This window comes from Nomascus leucogenys, chromosome 12 (assembly GCF_006542625.1).
Source record: "Nomascus leucogenys isolate Asia chromosome 12, Asia_NLE_v1, whole genome shotgun sequence".
NCBI classification, from domain to species: domain Eukaryota; kingdom Metazoa; phylum Chordata; class Mammalia; order Primates; family Hylobatidae; genus Nomascus; species Nomascus leucogenys.
The window spans coordinates 28,032,121-28,051,879 of NC_044392.1; the positions used below are offsets into that span (position 1 = coordinate 28,032,121).

The 19,759-nt window shown below is 38.4% G+C and overlaps 1 protein-coding gene across 1 annotated transcript in view; it reads right to left on the reverse strand.

Annotated features, from left to right (window-relative positions):
• KLHL20 (kelch like family member 20) overlaps positions 1–19,759 on the reverse strand; it is a 67,787-nt gene that overhangs the window by 36,414 nt on the left and 11,614 nt on the right. The window contains exon 3 of the mRNA XM_030823962.1: positions 12,274–12,847. Within this exon, the coding sequence (XP_030679822.1) occupies positions 12,274–12,847 (574 nt within the window). The remainder of the gene's footprint in view (positions 1–12,273; positions 12,848–19,759) is intronic.

Consider the following 19,759-nt stretch of genomic DNA (forward strand, 5'->3'; position numbering starts at 1 on the left):
GGCTCATGCCTATAACCTCAGCACTTTGGGAGGCTGAGGCAGGCAGATCACTTGAAGTCAGGAGTTTGAGACCAGCCTGGCCAACATGGTGAAACCCTGAGGCAGAAGAACCACTTGAACGCAGGAGATGGAGGTTGCAGTAAGCCAAGATTACGCCATTTCACTCCAGCCTGGGCAACAGAGTGAGGCTCTGTTGCAAAAAAAAAAAAAAAAGAAAAAGAAGAATTAGCCGGACATGGTGGTGCGTGCCTGTAGTCCCTTCTACTCCAGTGGCTGAGGTGAATGGATCACTTGAGCCCAGGAGGTCAAGGCTGCAGTAAGCCGTAGGCGTACCAGCATCACAGCACTCCAGCCTGAGAGACAGGTGAGGCCCTACAACCAAAAAAAAAAAAAAAAAAAAATTCTCGAGTGCATGAGGAAAAAATACAAAACTCAAAATAAAACAGTAAAGGGCCATAAGGCCAGTTATATTTATAGCAGAAATAATAACGAACGCTTATACTTTTATGGCATGTCTTCAAACCATCTGAGTGACAGACTTTTTGAGGTTCAGGAAATTAAATAGTTAACCTTTAAATTTTAGCTGAGGTTGCTTAGGTAATTTAGTAATTAGAATGGTTGCATTTTTTTCTCTGTGGTAGGGTGGCTTAGTTTGGCAAACAAAAATACAAGACATACTTATACTATAAATAACTTGTTTATCTGGAATTTAAATTTAATTGGGTACCCTGTATTTTATCTGTTAACCTTGTGTTGAGGGACTATAAAGTCCAGGGCTAAATTTGGGGCTTAGCTCTAGTAAGTGTGTTGGTCTTCACAGCATGCAAAAGTTTAGTCATGGCTGCATCTTGCTTTCCTCTTATTTTTCTCTCTGATTTCTTCACTTAAGTATGGTATTGTGTATCTTTGTGAAGTGCCTAAACATTTCTTTTTATATTTCATCAAGGTATAAACCAAATGTTATATAAATATCAATGATCACCAAGTTTGAAGTTTATGAATAATCTACTAAGGTGTTAACTCATTTAATGGAAACGCAAGATGACAGGAAGATATGAAAGTTTGGGTGAGAAAATATTTGGCACTAAGAGCAGAGAGTAAAAATAATACTTCTGATAGACATGCCTGGCTAAAATGCTACCTCTCCCTTTCCCACCACCAGTAAAAGGATATTAATGATATACCATTTGGGCAGATCTAGCACTAAAGTCTATCCTTGAATCAAATAACCAAGTTAAGAAAATAATGCTTCACAATATCTACTCTTAAATAAGAGTTTAGAGGAGATCTGAACTTTAAGCCCCACATTATTATGGTAATCAGCTTACTTTTAGTTTCTTCAGATGAATGTAGATGCTATTTGAAGAATGAATAAAGCTGAAAACAAACATGAATGAATAAGCAAAGTCATCTGGAATTGTTCTAACAAGTATATGGTGAACTTAGTTGTTGAGTTTAGACAATTTAAAAATGTATGTTTATAAGCAGAGTAACACTGTATGAATTAAGCTAGGTCTAATGAAGTAGGAGAAAATTAAACACAGATTTGATTAAGTTAAAAAATAATTTAAATGAGTCACAAATGTTAAGCTCCAAATGACTTTTTTTGCACCTACATGGAGCCATGCTAGTCCAATAAACAAGAGTAAGATTTCCTTACTGGGATTTCAATATGGTATGTATCAGGTTCACTTTGGAGGCAGGATTAGAACTAGAAGGAATTTCAGAACTTTCTCTACCATCAAGAATATTCTTCCCAGCACTTTGGGAGGCCGAGGCGGGCGGATCACGAGGTCAGAAGATCGAGACCACGGTGAAAACCCATCTCTGCTAAAAATATAAAAAATTAGCCGGGTGCGGTGGCGGGTGCCTGTAGTCCCAGCTACTCTGCAGGCTGAGGCAGGAGAATGGCGTGAACCCGGAAGGCGGAGCTTGTCGTGAGCCGAGATGGCGCAACTGCACTCCAAGCCTGGGCGACAGAGCGAGACTCCGTCTCAACAAAAAAAAAAAAAAAAAAAAAAAGAATATTCTTCAGATATTTGTGAATACCTTAGATCTAAAACACAACTTATAGGTAGAGCAAGACATTAAAAAAAAACAAATTTTAAGTGTACTGCTCAATGAGTTCTGATAAATTATATACTCATGTAAACATGACCACAATCAAGATACAGAATATTACCATAATCCAAGGACGTTCTGAAGCAGAGAATTTTTTTTAAAATTTTTTTTATTATACTTTAAGTTTTGGGGTACATGTGCACAACGTGCAGGTTACATATGTATACATGTGCCATGTTGGTGTGCTGCACCCAGTGGGGTCCAAAGCCTTTAGCATATTGTTTTGGAGCTCCTCAGTGATGGCAAATCTTTATTTTTGGAAAGTGGATTTGGTATTTGAAAACAGTGGGAAGAAATGAAGAGACAAGTCTGTTATGAAGGCATCTAAAGAAGTTAGATTATTTTCAATGAAAAATTAAATGTGACTATAAAATAATGATTCTATCAACATTAGTTAATAATATAAACCCCACTTAAGTCATAGTATTTCCCCTTTTATACTTTGTTGGAATTAATTTACTAATAGTTTGTTAAGAATTTTTGTATCTAAGATCATGAGAGATACTGATCTGTAGTTTTCTTTTAGCCTCTGTGGTTTCAATCAGGGCAATTCTGGCCTTATAAAATGAGTTGGTAACTTCATTCTCCTTTTCTGAAAGACTTTGCATAGCATTAGTGTTATTTCTTCTTTACATGTTTGATAAATTCACCATCTGGGACTGGCATTTTCTTTGTGAGAAGGTTTTTAATTTATTAGTTCAATTTATTTCATAGATATAGGGTTATTCTGTTTTTCTGTTTCTTCTTAGTTTTTGTAATTTGTGTTTTCTTCAGAGAATTTGCCTATTTCATCTCTGAATTTATAGGTAAAATGTTGTTCATAATATTTCCTCATCATCCTTCTTATGTATAAAGAATTTGTAGTGATATCTTCTCTTTCATTCCTGTTACTGGTAACTTGTGTCTTCTTTCCTTTTTTTCTTGATCAGTATGGAGATGGAGGTTCATCTTTTGTTTTTTTTTAAAGAGCTCTTGGTTTTTATTCTAATCTTTATTATTTTCTTCCTTCTACTGTGGGTTTAATTTGCTCTTCTTTTTCTAGTTTGTAAAAGTAACCAGTGGAACAAAAATACAAACTTTCCTATATACCAAAAGAAATTAAAATAAAAGGCAAAGAAGATTCCACATAGAAAAAGAAATACAGTAAATATAACTGAATCAGGTACTATTTATAAAAATATGACAGAGTTGAAAACAAACATATCAGTCAGAGCAATAAATGCAAATGGGCTTAAATTGCCTATTTAAAGGAAAGGATTTCAAATCCGCTCATAAAGCAAAGCTCAGTTCTACACTAATTCAAGAAAATTACTTAAAACATCATATTTTGAACAGGCTAAAAGTAATGGGAAGAACAAATATATACAGTCAAATGGAAACAATAAGAAAATGAGTTGAAATCCAGATATCAGACAAACTAGAACTTAGACAACAAATGAATTAAATCTGACAAGGGAGAACACTTTACAAAGCTCAAACTCACAATTCATAATCAAGACATAAAGTTATGATTATGCATAAGGCAACACAGTAACTACCTATAGATGATATAAAGAGAAATAGACACACTAATAAGAGACTTTAACACACAGGTCCAAGGACAAAAAAGGAATATAGAAGAGCCAAGCAACATAATCAATAAGGTAGATCTTATGCATACATATTAAATACTATGAGAATAGAAACTAGAAAATACACATTTTTCTCAAGCACACATAAAATAGAAAAATTGATCATATATTAGGTTACCAAGAAAGCAAATTTCATAGAGTAGAATTATTACAAACACTGATCAAAGTGCACTAAAACCAGCAATTAAAAATGAAATAAAAAAACACAAAAAACCCTTCCATCTAGAAATTTTAAAAAATTATTAATAGTTTTTGAGTTAGAGAAATATACACAGAATTTCTATAAAACAATGATAACGAAGCACTAAAGACCAGAATCAATTAAATACATTAAAACCAGTGATCCGAGAAGAATAGCTTTAAATACTTATAGTAGTTAATATAAAAGAATGAAAATAAATTAAGTCTCAACTCAAACAGCTAGAAAAAGAATAAGCCAAAAGAAAGTACAAGGAAGAAGATAATAAAGGTAAAACCAGAATGAAATACAATCAAGCAAAAAGGTAGATCTAATTAATAAGTAAAAAATCCTCTTTGTTTGAAAAAAGTTAAAACGGATTATTAGTTAACTTATTCAGGGAAAGAAACATTAAAAACACACATACAAAATCAAAGTATTAAGGGTAAATAACCACTGCTACAGAAATTTAAAAATTAAAGAGATTACTTTGTATACCTCTATACAGATAAATTTGAAAACCTAGATGAAATTGGTAATTTTCTAGGGAAATACAGTTTACCCAAATTGATCCCTGAAAAGAAAGAAAATTTCATAGAAGAAATAGAAAAACTTAACAATAAATTACTTTACAAAAAAGCACGAAACCTATATGATTTCAGAGGGAAATTCTATCAAACGTTTACAGACCATAGTCTGCACAGTATATTTATTGTTTCAGAGCACAGAACATGAAGAAAACTTCCAACTCATTTTCATGAAGTATAACATTTATACTTGACAAAAGACAGTACAAGGAAATTAAAGACTAATATAATTTATGAATATTGATGTAAAAATACTAAATATTAGCGAATAGATTCTAACACCACCATAATCAAAAGGTGCATGCCAGTAATTCAAAGATGTTTCACTTGTAGGATTCCATTAATGTAAGTTACATCATCACCACCAGAAAGGACGACTTACAAATATTTTTCCCCAGCTTGCCTTTGACTTGTCTTGTAATTTTTGTTCTGCTTTGTTTTACCATGCAGAAAATTTTGAATTGTGTGTAGTCAAATCTATCAATTTTATCTTCTGTCTTTTCTGGGTTAGTCAATTAGAAAGACCTTTTTCACTTCAAGATTATAAAGAAATTGCTCCATACCATTGTGTAATATTTTCATGGTTTTATTTTGTATGTTTAAATGTTTGATCCATTGGAGGTTATCCTGGTGGACAGAAGGGTGGTATTAAAGTATAAAATAGAAAATATGTAAAAAATGGCAGATAGGAGGCAGGACTAACTTGCAGCCCCCAATTAGACAGACAGAACAGTGTGTGGAGATTCACATTGTGAACTTTTACTCCAAGAACCACCAAAGGAACATACCAGGAAAACTGAAAAGAATTCACAGATCCTTTGATAGAAGTGGCTTGCAGCTGCAAAATCTGAAAGCCAAAAAACTGTGAGTGCCCAAAAGTATAAGAGGGGCAAAGCCCACCTCTGAACATACATCCTCACTGGTGAACCTGAAAATCCAGATTATAGGAGAAGGATATAGACTTACCTAGAGCTGAAGTGAATTTAGTGACATATAAAAGTAGAAGCAGCAGTAGGAAAAGCCCTGTAGGCAGTCCTGGTCCCTAGGGAAGCCATTTCTGACTTTATCTCACAGGGGTCCTTGGGGAGAGCAGCCAGTGGAACTGGGGAAGGGCCACAGAAAGAAGGAGACTTCCAGGTAAACTGTGTAATAATTTGGCTGAGTGCAAATTTTCCTGGGCAGAATCCAGTGGGGGCAAACGAGAAGTGCAGATACGACACGGAAGCCAAAGCCACGGCAGGCAGGGAGGGGCCAGGCCTGAAAGTCCTGCCTGCTTTCTCAGCGGAGAGAAATCAACTCCAGAAGGAATCTCAAAACCATGCAAATACATGGAAATTAAATAATCTGCTCCTGAAATGATCTTTAACAATGAAATCAAGATGAAAATTAAAAAATTCTTTAAACTGACAATAATAGTGATACAACCTATCAAAACCTGTGGGATACAGCAAAAGCGGTGCTAAGAGGAAAGTTCACAGCATTAAATGCCTACATGAAAATTCTGAAAGAGTACAAATAGACAATCTAAGGTCAAACCTCAAGGAACTAGATAAGAACAAACCAAACCCAAACCCAGCAGAAGAAAAGAAATGATAGGCCAGGCACGGTGGCTCATGTTTGTAATCCCAGCACTTTGGGAGTCCGAGGCGGGTGGATCACGAGGTCAGGAGATCAAGACCACGGTGAAACCCTGTCTTTACTAAAAATACAAAAAATTAGCCGGGCGTGGTGGCATGCACCTGTAGTCCCAGCTACTTGGAGAGGCTGAGGCAGGAGAATGGCGTGAACCCAGAAGGCGGAGCTTGCAGTGAGCCGAAATCGTGCCACTGCACTCCAGCCTGGGTGACAAAGCGAGATTCCATCATAAAAAAAAAAAAAAAAAAAAAAAAAAAAAAGAAATGATAAAGATCAGAGCAGAACTAAATGAAATTGAAACAGAAAAAACAGTACAAAAGAGAAATGAAAGAAAAGCTGGTTCTTTGAAAAGATATACAAAATGGACAGACCATTATCAAGATTAACCAAGAAAAGAAGAGAGAAGATCCAAATAAGCTCAATTAGAAACAAAATGGGGCTGGGTGCGGTGGCTCACACCCGTAATCCCAACACTTTGGGACGCCAAAGTTGGTAGATCACCTGAGGTCAGGAATTCGAGACCAGCCTGCCCAACATGGCAAAACCCTGTCTCTACTAAAAATACAAAAAATTAGCTGGGCGTGGTGGCAGGTGCCTGTAATCCCAGCTGAGGCAGAAGAATTGCTTGAACCCGGGAGGCGGAGGTTGCAGTGAGCCGAGATCACACCACTGCACTCCAGCCTGGGCAACAAGTGCGAAACTCCATCTCAAAAAAAAAAAAAAAAAAAAAAAAAGGGGGAGATATTATAACCAATATCACAGAAATACAAAAGATAACTCAAGGCTACTATGAACATCCTTATGTGCACAAACAAGAAAACCTGGAGGAGATGGATAAGTTCCTGAAAACATACAACCCTCCTAAATTAAACCAGGAAGAAACAAACTCTGAACAGTCCAATAACAACAGTGAGATTGAAATGACAATTAAAAAAATTGCTAACAAAAAAAAAAGTCCAGGACCAGATGGATTCACAGCTGAAGTCTATCAGACATTTAAAGAAGAATTGGGCCAGGCACGATGGCTCATGCCTGTAATCCCAGCACTTTGGGAGGCTGAGGTGGCGGATTGCCTGAGCTCAGGAGTTCAAGACCAGTCTGGGCAAAACGGTGAAGCCCCATCTCCATTAAAATACGAAAAATTAGCTGGGCGTGGTGGTGGGTGCCTGTAGTTCCAGATACTCGGGAGGCTAAGGCAGGAGAATCACTTGAACCCAGGAGGCGGAGGTTGCAGTGAGCTGAGATCATGCCACTGTACTCCAGCCTGGGTGACAGAGCAAGACTCCGTCTCCAAAAAAACAATTGGTACCAATCCTACGGACACTATTCCAAAAGTCAGAGAAAGAGGGAATCCTCCCTAAATCATTCTATGAAGCCAGTATCACCCTAATACCAAAACCAGGAAAGAACATACCAAAGAAACAAAACTACAGACCAATATCCCTGATGAACATAGATGCAAAAATCCTCAACAAAATAATAGCTAACTGAATCCAACAGCATATCAAAAAGACAATCCACCATGATCAAGTGGGTTTCACACCAGGGATGAAGGGATAGTTTAACATATGCAAGTCAATAATTGTGATATACCACATAAACAGAATTAAAAATAAAAATCATATGATCATTTCATTAGATACACAAAAAGCATTTGACAAAATCTAGCATCCATTTATGATCAAAACCCTCAGGAAAATCGGCATAGAAGGGACATACCTTAAGGTAATAAAAACCATCTATGACAAACCTGCAGCCAATATTATACGGAACAGGAAAAGCTGAAAGCATTCCCCCTGAGAACTGGAACAAGACAAAGATGCCCACTTTCACCACTTCTATTCAACATAGTACTTTAAGTCCTAGCCAAAGCAATCACACAAGAGAAAGAAATAAAGGGCATCCAGGACTAGGTGCAGTGGCTCACGCCTGTACTCCCAACACTTTGGGATGCCGAGGCAGGTGGATTGCCTGAGCTCAGGAGTTTGAGACCAGCCTGGGCAACATGGCACAACCGTGTCTCTACAGAAAAATACAAAAATTAGCCGAGCATGATGGTGTGCACCTGTAGTCCCAGCTACATGGGGGGCTGAGGCGGGAGGATCGCTCGTGCCCTGGAGGTCAAAGCTGCAGTGAGCTGTGTTTGCACCAAAACACTCCAGCCTGGGGGATAGAGCAAGACCTCGTCTCTTGTAACAAACAAACAAGTGAAATAAAGAGCATCCAAATTGTTAAAGTCAAACTGTCGCTGTTTGCCAACGATATGATTGTATACCTAGAAAACCCTAAAGACTCATCCAAAAAGCTCCAAGAACTGGTAAATGAATTCAGTAAAGTTTCAGGGTACAAAATTGATGTACACAAACCAGTAGTACTGCTATACACGAAGAGCGACCAAGCTGAGAATCAAATCAAGAACCTAACACCTTTTATAATAGCTGCAAAAAAAAAAAAAAGATAAAATACTTAGGAATATATCTCACTACAGAAGTGAAAGGTCTCTACCAAAACACTGCTGAAAGAAATCATAGATGACACAAACAAATGGAAACCCATCTCATGCTCATGAATGGGTAGAATATTGTGAAAATGTCTATACTGCCAAGAGAATCCATAAATTCAATGCAATTGCCATCAAAATACCACCATCATTCTTCACAGAACTAGAAAAAACAATCCTAAAATTCATATGGAAACAAAAATGAGCCCACATACCCAAAGGAAGGCTAAGCAAATCTGGAGGCATCACATTACCTAACTTCAAACTATTTTACAAGGCTATAGTCACCAAAACAGCATGGTACTGGTATAAAAATAGGTACATAGACCAATGGAAAGAATAGAGAACCCAGAAATAAAGCCAAATAGTTAAAGCCAACTGATCTTTGACAAAGCAAACAAAAACATAATGTGGGGAAAGGACACCCTATTCAGCAAATGGTGCTGGGATAATTGGCAAGCCACATACAGAAGAATGAAACTGAATCTTCGTCTCTCACCTTATACAAAAACCAACTCAAGATGGATCAAAGACTTAAATCTAAGACATGAAACCATAAAAATTCTAGAAGGTAACATTGGAAAAACCCTTCTAGACATTGGCTCAGGCAAAGAGTTCATGATCAAGAACCAAAAGCAAATGCAACAAAAACAAAGATAAATAGATGGAATTTAAACTAAAAAGCTTCTGCACAGCAAAAGAAATAATCAGCAGAGTAAGTAGACAACCCACGGAGTGGGAGAGAATGTTTGCAAACTACGGATCCAACCACAGACTAATATCCAGAATCTACAAGGAATTCAAACAAATCACCAAGAAAAAAAAAACAAATAATTCCATCAAAAAGTGGGCTAAAGACCAATAGACAATTCTCAAAAGAAGATACACAAATGGCCAAAAGACATATGAAAAAATGCTCAACATCACTAATGATCAGCAAATCAAAACCACAATGTGATACCACTTTACTCTGCAAGAATGGCCATAATTTAAAAAATAAAAAAATAGGCTGGGTGCGGTGGCTCACGCCTGTAATCCCAGCACTTTGGGAGGCCAAGGCGGGCAGATCACCTGAGGTCAGGAGTTTGAGACCAACCTGGCCAACATAGTGAAACCCCATCTCTACTAAAAATATAAACATTAGCTTGGTGTGGTGGCAAATGCCTGCAATCCCAGCTACTCGGGAGGCTGAGGTGGCAGAATCACTTGAACCCGGGAGGCGGAGGTTGCAGTGAGCCGAGATCATGCCACTGCACTCCAGCCTCAACACAGTGAGTCTCTGTTTCAAAATTAAAAAAAAAAAAAAGATGTTAGCATGGATGTGGTGAAAAGGGAACACTTTTACATTGCTGGTGGGAATGTGAACTAGTGCAACCACTATGGAAAACAGTATGGAGATTCCTTACAGAACTAAAAGTACATCTACCATTTGATCCAGCAATCCCACTACTGGTTACCTGCCCAGAGGAAAAGAAGTCATTATATGAAAAAGATACTTGCATACGCAAGTTTATAGTAGCACAATTCGCAACTGCAAAAATATGGAACCAGCCCAAATGCCCATCAATCAACGAGTGGATAAAGAAAATGTGGTATGTATATATACCACAGAATACTACTCAGCCATAAAAAGGAACAATATATTGGCCAGGAACGGTGACTCATGCCTGTAATCCCAGCACTTTGGGAGGCTGAGGCAAGCAGATCACAGATCACTTGAGGTCAGGAATTTGAGACCAGCCTGGCCAACATGGTGAAACCCCATCTCTAATAAAAATACAAAAATTAGCTGGACATGGTGGCGTGTACCTATAGTCCCAGCTACTTGGGAGGCTGAGGCAGGAGAATCACTTGAACCCAGGAGGCAGAAGTTGCAGTGAGCTGAGACTAAGTCCCGTTGCACTCCAGCCTGGGCAACAGAGCAAGTGAGACTCCGTCTCAAAAAAAAAAAAAAAAAAAAGGATAAAATGGCATTTGCAGCAATCTGGATGGAGTTGGTTGGAGACCATTATTCTAAGTGATGTAACTCAGGAATGGAAAACCAAAAATCATATGTTCTCACTTATAAGTGGAAGCTAAGCTATAAGGATGCAAAGTCGTAAGAATGACACAATGAGCTTTGGGGATTCAGGGGGAAGCGTGGGAGGTGGGTGAGAGTTAAAAGACTACACATTGGGTATGGTGTACACTGCTCGGGTGATGGGTACGCCAAAATCTCTGAAATCACCAGTGAAGAACTTATTCATAAAATCAAACACCACCTGTTCTCCAAAAACTATTGGGGGGAAAAAAAAGTATGGTCCTGAGCTGACCACTTTACTGCAAAATAAATAAAAATATGATTTTGTTTAAAAAGTTGTAAAACAGACCATATTTTTCCTTTGCTTAAAACCCTTTAATGATTTTCTAGCACTCTTAAGATCAATCTCAAATTCTTTTTTTTTTTTTTGAGATAGGGTCTGGTCTGGCTCTGTCACCCAGGCTGGAGTGCAGTGGCACGATCTTGGCTCACTGCAACCTCTACCTCCTGGGCTCAAGCCATCCTCCCACCTCAGCCTCCTAAGTAGCTGGGACTAAGGGTGCATGCCACCATGCCCGACTAATTTTTGTATTTTTTTGTACAGACAGGGTTTCGCCATGTTGCCCAGGCTAGTGTTGAACTCCTGAGCTCATGCAATCTGACCGCCTCAGCCTCCCAAAGTGCTGGGATCACAGGCATGTGCCACTGCACCAGGCCAATCTCAAATTCTTAACATAGTCTCTCAACCTCAGTGTGATTTAGCCCTCTTCTTTCTGTGTAATCACTATGTAACATCCTCTACCCCCCTTGATCCCTGGGTCTCACTTGGTTTTTTTCAGGTCTTCAAACTAGTGATGCTTTTTAATGTCTTGGGATTTTGCACAAGTTGTTCCAGAATCAAAGTTAAATTTCTCTGTAATACACTCTTAAATCATCCAGGACTGCTTCTTTGTAACACCCATTAACTGTAGTTAATTATTTGTATAATTAAACATTTAATGATTATCTTCCCTGCTAGATTATAAACTCCATGAATACAGAGACTCTAGATTTCTTGTTCAATATTATACCCTATGCTCCCAAGCACAGTGGCTGAAACATAGTAGCTTTACAAATATTTGTTAAATAAATAAAGGAAAGATAGGTTTAATGAAAATTGTTTTGATAACATCTAAACTCATCTTTTCAGATTATTAGTTTACCAAATAACCTATAATCTATAATTTATTCTGAATAATCCACATAATCAGGAAGGAAATATCTTATATAAATGATGATACCAGGTATCCTATCAGGCATAGATCCTCTTGTGAATTACTCTATTTTGGCTTATAAATTAACCTTTTTTTAAAATTTTCCTTTTGTTTAATACTTTAATGAATATAGTCAAGGAGAATAAATCCCTAAATCTTAACTTTTGCTGGTAGAACGCAAAATTGGCCTCTAAAATAAAAGCCAGGTTTAGGATTTATAATAACTTATTTATTTGCTATTATGAGTTAGAATCAGCAGGAAATACCCAGGCAAGTGTTATTTAGCAGAATGTGAACCCATATTGCTCTCCAACAAATGGGTGCATTGGAACACCAAGTGCAACTCACCTCTTGAAAGTTATGTTGGGTGAACTTGTCTGCTATCCTTAGCAACTCACGACATGAATGTGTGTCAGCAAAAGCCCGAATGCCCAGGCAGTTAGAAGGATCTAATTGTCTCTTTAAGAATTCACAGCAGGCTTCCTGTATTTCTGCCAGCTGGAGGAGGCAAGCAGCTGGCAGAAGAGTCTGAACATTGCCCTCTTCTACTGTTATCTGGGAGGTATACGCAAAGTCAATCAGTAATTCCATAGCCCTCTCGTCGATGTCTCGGATCACTACTTCTGTCTGACGGCTCTCTGCCAATTCTCCTGTAAACATAGCTCGGAAGTAGGGACTACAGGCTGACAAAATGACTCGATGGGCATATATCTTCTTGGCGCCCACAACTAGCACCACATCACATAGCTCCCGGTGCTTTCTCAGAAGGTTAATCACTTCCAAGGTTTGTCGAGGGTGCTTGTCTGAGATATAGGGCATGCGGGCAGGTTGGGGAACCCCTTCTGGCAGTTTGTTGGGGTCTCCAAGGGTGCAGCGGCTTGTTACATCCATTCCAGTCTCTCCTGGTCGAATGTTGGTACACCTATAGGAATGACGGGGGAGAGAGAGAAGATGGCAGTATTATTATAAGCTCTTTTCTCCCCTTAAATGTTTGTAATTCAAGTGATAAGGAAACGTAATTAGCTTGGTGATTTTTTTTTTTTTTTAATTTTTTGTAGAGATGATGTCTCACTGTGTTGCCCAGATTGGTCTCAAACTCTTGGGCTTAAGTGATCCTGTTGCCTTGACCTCCCAAAGTGCTGGGATTATAGGCATAAACCAACATGCTTATGGTCTATATAAACCATTTAAATTGCAGCTACTATAGTAATAAAACTTTTAGATCAGGTGGTTATGCTTATCCATTTTAAAAATTAAGCCCAAGTTAACACGCTTCAATTAATAGTTAAATTTCAAATTAAAGACAATCTACAAAGTTTGGACTGATGGCCTGGTGTGGTGGCTCATGTCTGTAATCTCTGGGAGACCGAGGTAAGCTTATTACTTGAGGCCAGGAGTTCAAAACCAGCCTGGTGAATGTGGCAAAACTCTGTCTCTCCTAAAATTACAGAAAAATTAGCCGTGTGTGGTGGCACATGCCTATAATCCCAGCTGCTCGGGTGGCTGAAGCATGAGAATCACTTGAACCCTGGAGGCAGAGGCTGCAGTAAGCTGAGATTGCGTCACCGCACTCCAGCCTGGGCACAGAGCGAGACTCTGTCTCAAAAAAAAAAGTCTGGATTGAAGTTTATCTTTACATAGAAATCTTTTCTTCAAAGTTTATTAAAATTAAAATAGTAAAGAAAATGGCAAGCTAAATGATGATTTAGCAGGACTCCAAAGAGCCTCCAGGTCAAGATTTTGTTAGATTAATTTGGGTCTAATTTCATATCTAGAGATATTAAATATGATAAGCCTCATTTAGAAGTACTACATATGTCAAATTGCTCCTGTCAAATTGGTCTGAATCACTGAGGTTTCCATATGATTATAAAATAAGTGAATAAGTTCATAAACAGACATTCTTCAATTTATAAATAAGTAGTATTTAAAAGTTGAATCTAAAAGTTTATTTGGAGGTTTATATTTTTCTATGGTAAGAGTGCTGTAAATGGGGACTAGGTTTAGTTGTAAAATTCAGTGCCTCATAAGAAGCATTAAAAAATGAAATAGAAAGTAACAGCATACATTTCATTTAGTTAAGCATGTTCAATTGTGTGTACGTACACACACAAATTTGTATAGATATGCATCACTGGTTCCCTTCGTAAACTGCAGGTTATATCAAAAAAGCTTAAATGCCACTGGCCTGAGTTTTGAAATCCCAAGACACAAGAACAATAGGTACAAGAAGGGAGAAGGAAAAGAATCTCTCTCTTTTTCAGATTATTCTACCATTTGTTGTTGCTGGGTTTTTTTATTTATTAATTTTTTTTAATTTTTGAGATGAGGGTCTAAGTTGCCCACGCTGGTCTTGAACTCCTAGGCTCAAACAGTTCTCCTGAGTACCTGGGATTAAAGGCACATACCATCACACTGGGTTTTTGTTTTTGTTTTTTTGTTTTTGAGACGGAGTCTGGCTCTGTTGCGGAGGCTGGGGTGCAGTGGTGCAATCTCGGCTCACTGCAACTTATGCCTCTTGGGTTCAAGCGATTCTCCTGCCTCAGCCTCCCAAGTAGCTGGGACTACAGGTATGTGCCACCATGCCTGGCTAATTTTTTGTATTTTTAGTAGAGAGGGGGTTTCACCGAGTTAGCCAGGATGGTCTTGATCTCCTGACCTCGTGAGCTGCCTGGCTCAGCCTCCTAAAGTGCTGGGATTACAGGCGTGAGCCACCGCACCCAGCCGTTATTGGTTTTTATTTTTTATTTTTTTAATGTTTTTTTTTAATTTTTTTATTATTATACTTTAAGTTTTAGGGTACATGTGCACAATGCGCAGGTTTGTGACATTATGTATGTGCCATGTTGGTGTGCTGTACCCATTAACTCGTCATTTAACATTAGGTATATCTCCTAATGCTATCCTCCCCCATCCCCCAACCCCACAACAGGCCCCGGTGTGTGATGTTCCCCTTCCTGTGTCCATGTATTCTCATTGTTCAATTCCCACCTATGAGTGAGAACATGCGGTGTTTGGTTTTTTATCCTTGCAATAGTTTGCTGAGAATGATGGTTTCCAGCTTCATCCATGTTCCTAGAAAGGACATGAACTCATCATTTTTCATGGCTGCATAGTATTCCATGGTGTATATGTGCCACATTTTCTTAATCCAGTCTATCATTGTTGGACATTTGGGTTGGTTCCAATTCTTTGCTACTGTGAATAGTGCCACAATAAACATACGTGTGCATGTGTCTTTATAGTAGCATGATTTATAATCCTTTGGGTATATACCCAGTAATAGGATGGCTGGTTCAAATGGTATTTCTAGTTCTAGATCCCTGAGGAATCGCCACACTGACTTCCACAATGGTTGAACTAGTTTACAGTCCCACCAACAGTGTAAAAGTGTTCCTATTTCTCCACATCCTCTCCAGCACCTGTTGTTTCCTGACTTTTTAATGATGGCCATTCTAACTGGTGTGAGATGGTATCTCATTGTGGTTTTGATTTGCATTTTTCTGATGGCCAGTGATGATGAGCATTTTTTCATGTGTCTTTTGGCTGCATAAATGTCTTCTTTTGAGAAGTGTCTGTTCATATCCTTCGCCCACTTTTTGATGGGTTTTTTTTTTCTTGTAAATTTGTTTGAGTTCATTGTAGATTCTGGATATTAGCCCTTTGTCAGATGAGTAGATTGCAAAAATTTTCTCCCATTCTGTAGGTTGCCTGTTCACTCTGATGGTGGTTTCTTTTGCTGTGCAGAAGCTCTTTAGTTTAATTAGATTGCAGTTGTCGATTTTGGCTTTTGTTGCCATTGCTTTTGGTGTTTTACTCATGAAATCCTTGCCCAAGCCTATGTCCTGAATGGTATTGCCTAGGTTTTCTTCTAGGGTTTTTAGGGTTTTAGGTCTAACATTTAAGTCTTTAATCCATCTTGAATTAATTTTTGTATAAGGTGTAAGGAAGGGATCCAGTTTCAGCTTTCTAAATATGGCTAGCCAATTTTCCCAGCACCATTTATTAAATAGGGAATCCTTTCCCCATTTCTTCTTGTCAGGTTTGTCAGAGATCAGATAGTTGTAGATATGCGGCATTATTTCTGAGGGCTCTGCTCTGTTTCAGTGGTCTATATCTCTGTTTTGGTACCAGTACCATACTGTTTTGCTTACTGTAGCCTTGTAGTATAGTTTGAAGTCAGGTAGCGTGATGCCTCCAGCTTTGTTCTTTTGGCTTAGGATTCACTTGGCAATGCGGGCTCTTTTTTGGTTCCATATGAACTTTAAAGTAGTTTTTTCCAATTCTGTGAAGAAAGTCATTGGTAGCTTGATGGGGATGGCATTGAATCTATAAATTATCTTGGGCAGTATGGCCGTTTTCACAATATTGATTTTTCCTACCCATGAGCATGGAATCTTCTTCCATTTGTTTGTATCCTCTTTTATTTCATTGAGCAGTGGTTTGTAGTTCTCCCTGAAGAGGTCCTTCACATCCCTTGTAAGTTGGATTCCTAGGTATTTTATTCTCTTTGAAGCAATTGTGAATGGGAGTTCACTCATGATTTGGCTCTGTTTGTCTGTTATTGGTGTATAAGAATGCTTGTGATTTTTGCACATTGATTTTGTATCCTGAGACTTTGCTGAAGTTGCTTATCAGCTTAAGGAGATTTTGGGCTGAGAAGATGGGGTTTTCTAGACATACAATCATGTCATCTGCAGACAGGGACAATTTGACTTCCTCTTTTCCTAATTGAATACCCTTTATTTCCTTCTCCTGCCTGATTGTCCTGGCCAGAACTTCCAACACTATGTTCAATAGGAGTGTTGAGAGAGGGCATCCCTGTCTTGTGCCAGTTTTCAAAGGGAATGCTTCCAGTTTTTGCCCATTCAGTATTATATTGGCTGTGGGTTTGTCATACATAGCTCTTATTATTTTGAGATACGTCCCATCAATACCTAATTTATTGAGAGTTTTTAGCATGAAGGGCTGTTGAATTTTGTCACAGGCCTTTTCTGCATCTATTGAGATAATCATGTGGTTTTTGTCATTGGTTCTGTTTATGTAATTGATTATGTTTATTGATTTGCATATGTTGAACCAGCCTTGCATCCCAGGAATGAAGCCCACTTGATCATGGTGGATAAGCTTCTTGATGTGCTGCTGGATTCGGTTTGCCAGTATTTTATTGAGAATTTTTGCATCAATGTTCATCAGGGATATTGGTCTAAAATTCTCTTTTTTTGTTGTGTCTCTGCTAGGCTCTGGTATCAGGATGATGCTGGCCTCATAAAATGAGTTAGGGAGGATTCCCTCTTTTTCTGTTGATTGGAATAGTTTCAGAAGGAATGGTACCAGCTCGTCCTTGTACCTCTGGTAGAATTTGGCTGTGAATCCATCTGGTCCTGGACTTTTTTTGGTTGGTAAGCTCTTAATTATTGCCTCAGTTTCAGAGCCTGTTATTCATCTACTCAGAGATTCAACTTCTTCCTGGTTTAGTCTTGGGAGGGTGTATGTGTCCAGGAATTTATCCATTTCTTCTAGATTTTCAAGTTTATTTGCATAGAGGTGTTTAGAGTATTCTCTGATGGTAGTTTGTATTTCTGTGGGATCGGTGGTGATATTCCCTTTATCATTTTTTATTGCGTCTATTTGATTCTTCTCTTTTCTTCTTTATTAGTCTTGCTAGCAGTCTATCAATTTTGTTGATCTTTTCAAAAAACCAGCTCCTGGATTCATTGATTTTTTGAAGGGGTTTTTGTGTCTCTATTTCCTTCAGTTCTGCTCTGATCTTAGTTATTTCTTGCCTTCTGCTAGCTTTTGAATGTGTTTGCTCTTGCTTCTCTAGTTCTTTTAATTGTGAGGTTAGTCTTTCCTGCTTTCTCTTGTGGGCATTTAGTGCTATAATTAGTGCTATAAATTTTCCTCTACCCACTGCTTTGAATGTGTCCCAGAGATTCTGGTATGTTGTGTCTTTGTTCTCATTGGTTTCAAAGAACATCTTTATTTCTGCCTTTATTTCGTTATGCTCAGTAGTCATTCAGGAGCAGGTTGTTCAGTTTCCATGTAGTTCAGTGGTTTTGAGTGAGTTTCTTAATCCTGAGTTCTAGTTTGATTGCACTGTGGTCTGAGAGACAGTTTGTTATAATTTCTGTTCTTTTACATTTGCTGAGGAGTGCTTTACTTCCAACTATGTGGTCAATTTTGGAATAGGTGTGGTGTGGTGCTGAAAAGAATGTATATTCTGTTGATCTGGGGTGGAGAATTCTGTAGATGTCTATTAGGTCCGATTGGTGCAGAGCTGAGTTCAAGTCCTAGATATCCTTGTTAACTTTGTCTCGTTGATCTGTCTAATGTTGACAGTGGGGTGTGAAAGTCTCCCATTATTATTGTGTGGGAGTCTAAGTCTCTTTCTAGGTCTCTAAGGACTTGCTTTATGAATCTAGATGCTCCTGTATTGGGTGCATATATATATTTAGGATAGTTAGCTCTTCTTGTTGAATTGATCCCTTTACCATTATGTAATGGCCTTCTTTGTCTCTTTTGATCTTTGTTGATTTAAGGTCTGTTTTATCAGAGACTAGGATTGCAACCCCTGCCCTTTTTTGTTTTCCATTTGCTTGGTAGATCTTCCTCCATCCCTTTATTTTGAGCCTATGTATGTCTCTGCACGTGAGATGGGTTTCCTGAATACAGCACACTCATGGGTCTTGACTCTTTATCCAATTTGCCAGTCTGTGTCTTTTAATTGAAGCATTTAGTCCATTTACATTTAAGGTTAATATTTTTATGTTGAATTCGATCCTGTCATTATGATGTTAGCTGGCTATTTTGCTCGTTAGTTGATGCAGTTTCCTCCTAGCCTTGATAGTCAATTTGGCATGTTTTTGCAGTGGCTGGTACTGCTTGTTCCTTTCCATGTTTAGTGCTTCCTTCAGGAGCTCTTTTAAGGCAGGCCTAGTGGTGACAAAATCTCTCAGCATTTGCTTGTCTGTAAAGGATCTTATTTCTCCTTCACTTATGAAGCTTAGTTTGGCTGGATACGAAATTCTGGGTTGAAAATTCTTTTCTTCAAGAATGTTGAATATTGGCCCCCACTCTCTTCTGGCTTGTAGAGTTTCTGCCGAGATCAGCTGTTAGTCTGATGGACTTCCCTTTGTGGGTAACCCGACCTTTCTCTCTGGCTGCCCTTAACATTTTTTCCTTCATTTCACCTTTAGTGAATCTGACAATTATGTGTCTGGGAGTTGCTCTTCTTGAGGAGTATCTTTGTGGCGTTGTCTGTATTTCCTGAATTTGAATGTTGGCCTGCCTTGCTAGATTGGGGAAGTTCTCGTGGATAATATCCTGCAGAGTGTTTTCCAACTTGGTTCCATTCTCCCCATCACTTTTAGGTACACCAATCAGATGTAGATTTGGTCTTTTCACATAGTCTCATATTTCTTGGAGGCTTTGTTCATTTTTTTAATTCTTTTTTCTCTAAACTTCTCTTCTTGCTTCATTTCATTCATTTGATCTTCCATCACTGATACCTTTTCTTCCAGTTGATTGAATAGGCTACTGAGCCTTGTGCATTCATCACGTAGTACTCGTGCCGTGGTTTTCAGCTCCATCAGGTCCTTTAAGGACTTCTCTGCATTGGTTATTCTAGTTAACCATTCATCTAATCTTTTTTCAAGGTTTTTAACTTCTTTGCCACAGGTTCGAACTTCTTCCTTTAGCTCGGAGTAGTTTGATAGGCTGAAGCCTTCTTCTCTCACCTCGTCAAAGTCATTCTCCGTCCAGCTTTGTTCCGTTGCTGGTGAGGAGCTGCGTTCCTTTGGAGGAGGAGAGGTGCTCTGATTTTTAGAATTTT